Below are 10,595 nucleotides of genomic sequence, written 5' to 3'. Positions count from 1 at the left end.
AAAGATTGATATTGTAGATGACAAACGATACAACGTTGAAATCAAAGTGGGGAAAAACAATACAGAGGTATGCTATGTTATAGTATTTCTTATGTCCACATCACCCAACCACAAACCTGTCCACAATCCTGACAAACCCTACATCATCATATTTTACAGTCATTTTTTATGGTAACATTCCTAGCTACAGGGCCTTTGGGAAATATTCAGACCCCTTGACTTTTTCCACATGTTGTTATGTTACAGCCTTATTCTAAAATTGATTCAAAAGTAGTGACAAAGCAAAAAAAAAAAAAAACGTTTTGGACATTTTTGCAAATGTAAACTCCATTTTAGGACATCCCTATGACAAAACTACATACTCTGTATAAAGTTATAAATGTGTAGGTATGATACTGGTCCAGAGAAAGGGTTTAGAGGTGATTGTAGCAATACATGCTACATGTCAACTTGCCACCAACGGGTGGAGTCAGAACCATGAGACAGACTGACAGTGTACCGCCCCAAACGTTCAAGCCCATAAAAGTATTTAATTACAACACTTACCTGCCTGAATAACATTTAGATGCTATGTGCAACAGTAAACGTCAATGTCAGTGGGAGAGTGACTCGGACAGAGAGCAGTCTATTTTAGTGAGCCATTCACACAGGGGTTATAAACTATAAATCTGAATGATATTTCCCCTATGCGCTCTCAGCTACTCTCCCACCCTAAACTCCCTCACTCTCTCCCTCAGACTTTTCTACACCTTAAAGGTAGGGTTTGTCTCAATGACTCCTTTGGCGTAATATGAAGAAACTTACGTTTTTAAAATGTAATCTTCTGTGTGGATGAAATGTATTACATTTTAGGTTTGAAATGAATGCAGGAGGAGTTTCGCTGGTTGAGGAGAGCGGTGGAAAACAGTTTGGGAATGTGGAACTTTTCAGCATAGGTCAATTTTATTTATTTCTACAGGGCTGCTTGAATTCAGAATGGAAATATATGGTATAAGATGAAGACACATTGGATTAACATTGTTCTGAAGACTGACAGTGAATAGTTAGTGTTAATTAGTTCACATGCCTTGGAATAAGTGGGTTATGGAGTCTTATTGACGCCTATGCAGAGACTGGTCTGTTATGGAGATAAATGTTAACACCGCACATTGTGAAGCTTGAATATTCAACAAATGTTACAATGTTTAAATGTCACAATAATTATTTCAATATAACATTTTGGCAAACCTTTGTTTGTTCTCAAATAAATCAGAGCTGCATTTGAAATTGTTAATAAATTGTTTATTTTGAGTGTTAAAAAAACTCTTATGGATCGGACCTTTAAAAAAAAAAATATTCTAAAATGACATACCCAAATATAACTGTAGCCTGTAGCTCAGGAGCTGAAGCAAGGATATGCATATTCTCGATACCATTTTATTTTTTTATTTCACCTTTATTTAACCATGTAAGCTAGTTGAGAACAAGTTCTCATTTAGAACTGCGACCTGGACAAGATAAAGCAAAGCAGTTCGACACATACAACAACACAGAGTTACACATGGAATAAACAAACACAGTCAATAATACAGTAGAAAAAGTATATACATACAGTGTGTGTAAATGAGGTGGGATAAGGGAGGTAAAGGCAATAAATAGGCCATGGTGCCAAAGTAATTACAATATAGCAATTAAACACTGGAATGGTAGATGTGCAGAAGATGAATGTGCAAGTAGAGATACCGGGGTGCAAAGGAGCAAGATAAATAAATAAATACACTATGGGGATGAGGTAGTTGGATGGGCTATTTACTGATGGGCTATGTACAGGTGCAGTGATCTGTGAGCTGCTCTGACGGCTGGTGCTTAAAGCTAGTGAGGGAGATATGAGCCTCCAGCTTCAGTGATTTTTGCAGTTCGTTCCAGTCATTGGCAGCAGAGAACTGGAAGGAAAGGCGGACAAAGGGGGAATTGGCTTCAGGGGTGACCAGTGAGATATACCTGCTGGATCGCGTGCTACGGGTGGGTGCTGCTATGGTGACCAGTGAGCTGAGATAAGACGGGGCTTTACCTAGCAGAGACTTGTAGATGACCTGGAGCCAGTGGGTTTGAATATGAATATGAAGCGAGGGCCAGGCAACGAGAGCATACACCTGTATGCTCTCGTTGCCTGGCCCTCGCTTCATATTCGTCGCCAAACCCACTGGCTCCAGGTCATCTACAAGTCTCTGCTAGGTAAAGCCCCGTCTTATCTCAGCTCACTGGTCACCATAGCAGCACCCACCCGTAGCACGCGATCCAGCAGGTATATCTCACTGGTCACCCCTGAAGCCAATTCCCCCTTTGTCCGCCTTTCCTTCCAGTTCTCTGCTGCCAATGACTGGAACGAACTGCAAAAATCAGTGGTGGTTAGTATATGGGGCTTTGGTGACAAAACAGATGGCACTGTGACAGACTGCATCCAATTTGTTGAGTAGAGTGTCGGAGGCTATTTTGTAAATTACATCGCCAAAGTCGAGGATCGGTAGGATAATCAGTTTTACAAGGGTATGTTTGGCAGCATGAGTGAATGATGCTTTGTTGCGAATTAGGAAGCCGATTCTTCTAAATTTAATTTTGGATTGGAGATGCTTAATGTGAGTCTGGAAGGAGAGTTTACAGTCTAACCAGACACCTTGGTATTTGTAGTTGTACACATATTCTAATTCAGAACCGTCCAGAGTAGTGATACTCGACGGGTGGGCAGGTGCGGGCAGCGATCGGTTGAAGAGCATGCATTTAGTTTTACTTGCATTTAAGAGCAGTTGGAGGCCACGGAAGGAGAGTTGTATGGCATTGAAGCTCGTCTGGAGGTTAGTTAACACAGTGTCCAAAGAAGGGCCAGAGGTATACAGAATGGTGTCGTCTGCGTAGAGGTGGATCAAACAATCACCAGCAGCAAGTGCAACATCATTGATGTATACAGAGAAGAGAGTCAGGCCCAGAATTTAACCCCGTGGCAGCCCCATAGACACTGCCAGAGGTCCGGACAACATGCCCTCCGAATTGACACACTGAACTCTATCAGAGAAGTAGTTGGTGAAGCAGGCGAGGCAATCATTTTAGAAACCAAGGCTGTTGCCGATAAGAATGTGGTGATTGACAGAGTCGAAAGCCTTGGCCAGGTCGATGAATACGGCTGCACAGTAATGTCTCTTATCAATGGCGGTTATGATATTGTTTAGGAACTTGAGCGTGGCTGAGGTGCACCCATAACCAGCTTCTTTTTTTTTTTTTTTTAAGGAAACACTTTGAAGTTTGTGGAAATGTGAAATTAAGAATATAACACATTAGATCTGGTAAAAGATAATATAAAGAAAAAACGTGTTTACATTTAAAAAAATGTTCCATCTTTGAAATGCAAGAGAAAGGCCATTATCTGGCTTTAGGACACTTGGCACAATTTAGATTTTGTCCAGGTGACTGCAGTGTGTGTGCAAAGTTTTAGACTGATCCAATGATCTACTATATTTCTGTTCAATATGTTGCATCAAGTCTGCCCAAATGTGCTTAATTGGTCAATATATACATATTCATTTGTGCACTCTCCTCAAACAATAGCATGGCATGTTTTCACTGTATTAGCTACTGTAAATTGGGCAGTGTAGTTAGATTAACAAGAATTTCTAAGCTTTCTGCCCGTATAATATATGTCTATGTCCTGGGAAACGTTCTTGTTACTTACAACATCATGCTAATCACATTAGCGCACATTAGCTCAACTGTCCCGAGGGTGGGACATAGATCTGTAGAGATCTTTAAGAGATTTAAAGTGCAGTGCATGCCCTGACATTTCCCCCAAAAGATGTATATGTGATACAGTTTAGTCGGAAAGTATTCAGGCCCCTTGACTAAAATGGTTAAATAAAAAAAGGCCTCATCAATCAACACACAATACCCCATAATGAAAGCAAAACAGGTTTTTAGATTTTTTTGCAAATGTATACATAAAAAAAAATGAAATACCTCGAAATTGAGCTCAGATGCATCCTGTTTCCATTGATAATCCTTGAGATGGGCCTTGGTCCTGGAGGTGACCAAGAACCTGATGGTCACTTTGACAGCGCTGGGAGAACCTTCCAGAAGGACAACTCTCTCTGCAGCACTCCACTAATCAGGCCTTTTTGGCAGGTCTTTATGGCAGAAGCCACGACTCAGTAAAAGGCACATGACAGCCCGCTTGGAGTTTGCCAAAAGGCACCTAAAGGACTCTCAGACCATGAGAAACAAGATTCTCTGGTCTGATGAAACCAAGATTGAACTCTTTGGCCTGAAAACCAAGCGTCAGGTGTAGAGGAAACCTGGCACTTGAGGCTGTAATCGCTGCCAGAGGTGCTTCAACAAAGTACTGAGTAAAGTGTCTGGATACTTGTGTAAATGTGATATTTTATTTTGTTATTTTTAATACATTTAGTATTTTTTAAATAAACTGTTTTTGCTTTGTTATTATGGGGTATTGTGTATACATTGAGGGGAGAAAACAATTGAATCAATTTTAGAATAAGTCTGTAACGTAACAACATTTGGAAAAAGTCAAGGTGTCTGAATACTTTCCGAATGCACTGTAAATACAGTGGCAGCAGCTAATAGGGATCCATAATAAATACAAATTAGTTGGGTTATGGACTCTACAAGGTGTCGTAAGCGTTCCACAGGGATGCTGGCCCATGTTGACTCCAATGCTTCCCACAGTTGTGTCAAGTTGGCTGGATTTCCTTTGGGTGGTGGACTATTCTTGATTCACACGGGAAACCGTTGAGCCTGAAAAACCCAGTCGCGTTGCAGTTCTTGACACAAACCACTGCACCTGGCACCTGCTATACTACTGTACCCCTTTCAAAGGCACTTAAATGTTGTCTTACTCATTCACCCTCACATCCTGTGAGCTTCAAATAACAAGAGCCCTCTTCTGCCTTACATACTGAACACATTTCAAATACTTTTCAAATAAAATACCTCAAGTATGGACACAGGCCTCTATTGGACTTGGACACAGGCTTAACCAGCAGTGCACATTAAATGATCTAAAAGAGGTTCAATGAGGCAACATGTGCACTGGGTGTGAGACATAGCTGATGCAAAGGAGGATACAACCAATCATCAATCCCCATCCTAAGCATTGGCAACAGCTTAATATGTGAAAGATACACTACATTGTATTTGCAATACATTTTTCAACCAAATACATAAAAAAAATAATAATAAGATTATTACAAAATGTATATATATTTTTTAGCACCAGTTGATAAAAAGGCCAACCTGGATCCTCATGAATGGTATGTAAGCCTGAATGTTCTGTTGTTTCGTTTTTTTGTTTGTGTTGAGGGTGAAAATGCTTTCTTCTCCTACCTCCAAATTTCAGGGCTAAGACAATAAGGGAAACATGGCGGACGCGTAAGTAGTGATGTTTACGTGTGCATTGGAAAGATGAACCACATCATATAACAGAACAGCCCATCTCCATGTTCTCTATTTCTCCCCCTCTGTCATTTAATGCTGACACAGGCCCAAACCAAAAGAAAAGTCCAAGATCTCCTCAGCCCGACGGTTGGGGTTGAAGGTGAGCATTTTGGCATCCATGGTCAACACAAGAACAAAACTTGTAGTCTTACACTGTCGGAACTAGAAGCACAAGCATTTCGCTACACCCGCAATAACATCTGCTAATCACGTGTATGTGACCAATAAGATTTGATTTGATTTGAGATATGAACAGTGTATAAACCAGTGGAGACTGCTGAGGGGAGACCGACTCATAATAATTGCTGGAACGGAGTCAATGGAATGGCATCAACCACATGGAAACCACATGTTTGATGCGTTTGATACCATTCCATTGACTCCATTCCAGCCATTATTATGAGCTGTCCTCCCCCTCAGCAGCCTCCAATGACATAAACAGAACGCATGTCATAACGCGTAGCTCATGTGTAGCTCATGAACCCCGACCTCTTGTGACCTTTTGAACCTATGTTTACATTCCTTTGGATGTTTGTGCTCCTATAAACACGTGTTTGATGCAATTCCACTAATTCCGCTCCAGACATTATCACGAGCCCGTCCTCTCCAATTAAGGTGTCACCAACCTCATGTGGTAGCTTTATGTTTCCTTCCTATAGATCATATTGCTGACAGTAGCTTTATGTTTCCTTCCTATAGATCAGATTTCTGACTGCAGCTTTATGTTTCCTTCCTATAGATCAGATTGCTGACAGTAGCTGGCCAGATGCTAGAGGTTGAGACGGAGGAGAAGAAGAGAGAAAGAGAAGAAGCTCTCGCTGAGAGAGTCCCTCCTCTCAAGCTTTCTGGCTTGTCTGTGGATGAGCTCATGGTATTATTTATTGAAACTTCAGTCTGCCAGCAGCATACCACCCTGCAATCCCACTACTGGCTATCCTCTGAAGCTAAGCAGGGTTGGTCCTGGTCTGTCCCTGGATGGGAGACCAGATACTGCTAAACGTGGTGTTGGAGGGCCAGTAGGAGGCACTTTTCTCTGGTCTAAAAAACTATCTTCCTTATGTAGGGTGCTGTCTTTCAGTTGGGATGTTAAAATAGGTATCCTGTGGTCATTAAATATCCCATGGCACTTGTTGTAAGAGTAGGGGCGTTAACCCTGGTGTCCTGGCTAAAATCCCAATATGGCCACCTAATCAGCCCCAGCTTCCAATTAGCTCATTCCTGTAACTATTCCCCAGGTTGTTGCTGTAGATGATAATTTTTCTCAGTAAAATAAGGGATGAAAATATATTTTTAAAAATTTAACTAGGTGGGTCTTGTTGAGATAAAAATCTATTTTTCAAGAGAGACCTGGATATAGACCTAGGTATACACACTGACACTCACATTGACATTGTATACAATACTGTTACGAGTGCATTTATGTCGCCATGTGAGGGTGTGGATAATGCATTATAATACACGACAGTTGAAATTCTTTACAGAAAGTGTAACAAAAGAAAATATGATAAATGTTCTGTCTTTTGTTCTCTTGGCAGGATTTGTGCAAAGATCTGCACCGTAAGATCGACGTGGTAGATGAGGAGCGATACGACGTGGGACTGAAAGTAACCAAAACTGACAAGGAGGTAGGACACTCAAAAATAATTTGTAGAAAACAAATAATTGCAGAGGGAAATGACAGAAGATCAGGGTAAAAATAATTGAAAGTACTACATTAATTATTATTTTTTTTGGGGGGGGTCTTTTATTTTTACTTCACTACATTCCTAAAGAAAATACTGTACTTTTTACTCCATACATTTTCCCTGTCACCCAAAAGTTACATTTTGAATACTTAGAAATTGGTACAATTCACACACTTATCAAGAGAACATCCCATGTCATCCCTACTGCCTCTGATCTGGCAAACTGACTAAACAAAAATGCTTAATTTGTAAATTATGTCTGAGTGTTGGAGAGTGCCCCTGGCTATCTGTAGATTTAAAAAATAATAATAATGTCAGCCATTTGAAATGATTTATACTTTTACTTTAACTTTTGATACTTAAGTATATTTTGGAAGTTACATTTACTTTTGACACTTCAAAACCAAATACTTAATTATTTTTAGTAAAAAAAAAAAAAAACATTTTAAAAAGGCCAGGGTTTGGGAAGTCAATGAGAGAAGTGAAAAATTCTTCCTTGGTTGTTAATTTTCTCGAAATGTCTTACGTAGCTGAACATGTCATTACTCCAACCTCAGGGAAGTGACAAACAGCTTCATATCAAAGGAGTGCCTTTTATTTGACGGCCTGCACAGGTGCAGTTCAGCGAGAATTGACCGTTAGACCCGATGACGTGTTTCTGTGTATGAACTTAGCTATCCAACATCGCCATGACATCGCTACAAGCGTGATCAAGGACTTCTATTTCCGTCTTCATTCTGTGCTGTCTTTGATAATACAAAACACTGCCTCCCAACGGCTATGAGTTCACAACATTAATTAAGAGGGAACGTCAGCCACAGTACATACTCGTTGCTGTACAACTGGGAAGATTACGCATCTGTCCCAAATAGCACACTATTCCCTATATATTGCACTACTTATAACCAAAGCCCTATAGGGCCTGGGCAAAATTAGTGCACTATAAAGGGAATAGGGTGCCATTTGGGACATTGGCAATGGTCACAGTAAATGTGAAAGCCTGTATTGTGACTGAAAGTTATTATGTCCTCTGTGCTCTGCCAGTGCCATGAGTTGGGTCTGAAGATCATTGAGCTGCAGAGCAAGTTCAAGAAGCCAAGCCTGAAGAGGGTGAAGATCTCAGCTGAGATGATGCTCAGTGTTCTGCTGGGCTCCAAGCACAAAGAGACAATCGACTTCAAGTCCAACCTCAAGACAGTCAAGAAAGCAGAGGAGAAGGTAAGACTGGTCCATGCTCAGTCCGTTGTACTTCGTCAAGATGTCTACTTGCTTTTACTTGTTATATTGAGGTATTATCACAGACCGTAGAAATCTAAGAAGCTCTTCATCTCGAATCCAAATTATGAACTTGTTGTTTATTCTCACGCTAGTTTGTTTGTCAATGACTGATTGAGTGTCAATGACACATTTCTGCTTCCTACAGAAAGAGGAGGTCACCGACTGGCGTCAAAATGTGGATGCCATGTCAGGCATGGAGGGCAGAAAGAAGATGTTTGATGCTTGATAAGGTACACAAAACATTGCATGCACTGAGAAGATCAATTCCTGTAGTCAACACATTGCTACAACACAGAACTGCAATTACATCTGTTTACTTTGGTATATGAAATGTTTTGCAGATTAGTGATGATTATCAAGGAAGGCTTTTCTGATTGGAAATGAAAGAAGTAGAAAAGGAGAGGACAACTGAAGGTATTATAACTGTAAGAGATAACTGAGTGAACACATGGAGAAGAAAGAAAAAGTTATTGAATATATTTGTTATTTTTTGTTACATGAAATCAAAATGTTAATTTAAATAACTATATGAGACTGTTGAAGCAAATATAAATAGTTGAAATACGTTTTTATTAAGTATTAATACAATATATATTGTATCTGAGCAAATGCATGTCTTTATTTGCAACACCTGTTTGCAGAAGTTACAAGACAATAAAAAAAAATGGTTTGAGTATTTCAAGTGCAGTTTCTTGTTTAATGTACAATACTCCACTACCGCCTGATATCAGTGTTACATTTAGGTCTGAGAAAATTGTTTTGGTCCTCTTGACTAGGTTGGATGGGGAGCATCTGTGCACGGCTATTTTCAGGTCTCTCCAGAGATGTTCGATTGGGTTCACGTCTGGGGTCTGACTGGGCCACTCAATGACATTCAGAGACTTGTCCCAAAGCCACTCCTGCATTGTCTTGGCTGTGTAGGGTCATTGTCCTGCTGGAAGGTAAACCTTCGCCCTAGTCTAAGGTCCTGAGTGCTCTGGATCAGGTTTTCATCAAGGATCTCTCTGTACTTTGCTCTGTTCATCTTTCCCTCTATCCTGACTAGTCTCCGAGTCCCTGCCGCATGCAACCACCATGCTTCACCGTAGGGATGGTGCCAGGTTTCCTCCAGATGTGATGCTTGGCATTCAGGCCAAAGAGTTCGATATTGGTTTCATCAGACCAGGGAATCTAGTTTCTCAAGGTCTGAGAGTCTTTAGGTGCCTTTTGGCCAACTCCAAGCGGGCTGTCATGTGCCTTTGATAGAGGAGTGGCTTCCGTCTGGCTTCCGTCTCTACCATAAAGGCCTGATTGGAAGAGTTCTGCAGATATGGCTGGAAGGTTCTCCCATCTCGATAGAGGAACTCTTGAGTTCTTGGTCACCTCCCTGACCAAGGCCCTTCTCCCCCGATTGCTCAGTTTGTCCGGTTGGCCAGCTCTAGGAAGAGTCTTGGTGGTTCCAAACTTCTTACATTTAAGAATGATGGAGGCCACTCTGTTCTTAGGGACCTTCAATGCTGCATAAATGTTTTGGTACCCTTCCCCAGATCTGTGCCTCGACACAATCCGGAGCTCTCTGAGCTCTACGGACAATTCCTTCGACTTCATGGCTTGGTTTTTGCTCTGACATGCACTGTCAACTGTGGGACCTTATATAAACAGGTGTGTGCCTTTTCTAATCATGTCAAATCATTTGAATTTACCACAGGTGGACTCCAATCAAGTTGTAGAAACATCTCAAGGATGATCAATGGAAACAGGATGCACCTGAGTTCAATTCCGAGTCGCATAGCTAAGGGTCGGAATACTTATGTAAATAAAGTATTTCTATTTTTTTACCCTGTTTTCACTTTGTCATTACGGGGTACTGTGTGTAGATTGATGAGGGGAAAAGTATCTCATCCATTTTGGAATAAGGCTGTAATGTAACAAAATGTAGAAAAAGTCAAGGGGTCTGAATACTTTACGAATGCACTGCATACTAATGTATTACTGCATCTGCATATCCCCCATCAAGAGTTAGAAGTGTTTCAACATGTACAGTCTGACCTATTAATTAATAAATCAATCATCTTTTGAGCTCAAGTGCAAATTGAACTGCTTGTCAAATGATTATGGGGGCATTATGGATTGCTGTGGTTGAGATTTAAAAAATGTTCATTTTGTGGACAACAG

At 40.7% G+C, this 10,595-nt stretch overlaps 1 protein-coding gene across 3 annotated transcripts; it reads left to right on the top strand.

The window, feature by feature from the left end:
* Positions 1 to 607: 607 nt before the first annotated feature.
* Positions 608 to 10,147, top strand: LOC110524780 (troponin I, slow skeletal muscle). Of its 3 annotated transcripts, none has more exons than XM_021604705.2 (8): positions 608 to 756; positions 5,381 to 5,412; positions 5,524 to 5,578; positions 6,218 to 6,349; positions 7,014 to 7,103; positions 8,208 to 8,381; positions 8,587 to 8,671; positions 10,129 to 10,147. In XM_021604705.2, the coding sequence occupies exons 2-7, from the start codon at positions 5,402 to 5,404 to the stop codon at positions 8,665 to 8,667; spliced, it is 543 nt and encodes a 180-aa protein (XP_021460380.1). In that variant the 5' UTR covers positions 608 to 756; positions 5,381 to 5,401; the 3' UTR covers positions 8,668 to 8,671; positions 10,129 to 10,147. The 3 variants fall into 3 exon arrangements, with proteins under 3 accessions (XP_021460380.1, XP_021460376.1, XP_021460369.1); XM_021604701.2 differs by lacking the exon at positions 10,129 to 10,147 and adding an exon at positions 8,783 to 9,114 and having other exon boundaries at positions 609 to 756; XM_021604694.2 differs by lacking the exon at positions 10,129 to 10,147 and having other exon boundaries at positions 609 to 756; positions 8,587 to 8,681.
* Positions 10,148 to 10,595: the final 448 nt, after the last annotated feature.

The sequence above is a fragment of the Oncorhynchus mykiss genome, chromosome 1, assembly GCF_013265735.2.
Source record: "Oncorhynchus mykiss isolate Arlee chromosome 1, USDA_OmykA_1.1, whole genome shotgun sequence".
Lineage (NCBI taxonomy): Eukaryota > Metazoa > Chordata > Actinopteri > Salmoniformes > Salmonidae > Oncorhynchus > Oncorhynchus mykiss.
This window is presented reverse-complemented; position numbering and strand designations above follow the sequence as displayed.

Coding starts and splice junctions, on each gene's coding strand:
- LOC110524780 (XM_021604705.2), top strand. Junction 5,579..6,217: donor CCCGACGGTTGGGGTTGAAG/GTGAGCATTTTG, acceptor TCCTTCCTATAG/ATCAGATTGCTGACAGTAGC. Junction 8,382..8,586: donor TCAAGAAAGCAGAGGAGAAG/GTAAGACTGGTC, acceptor TGCTTCCTACAG/AAAGAGGAGGTCACCGACTG.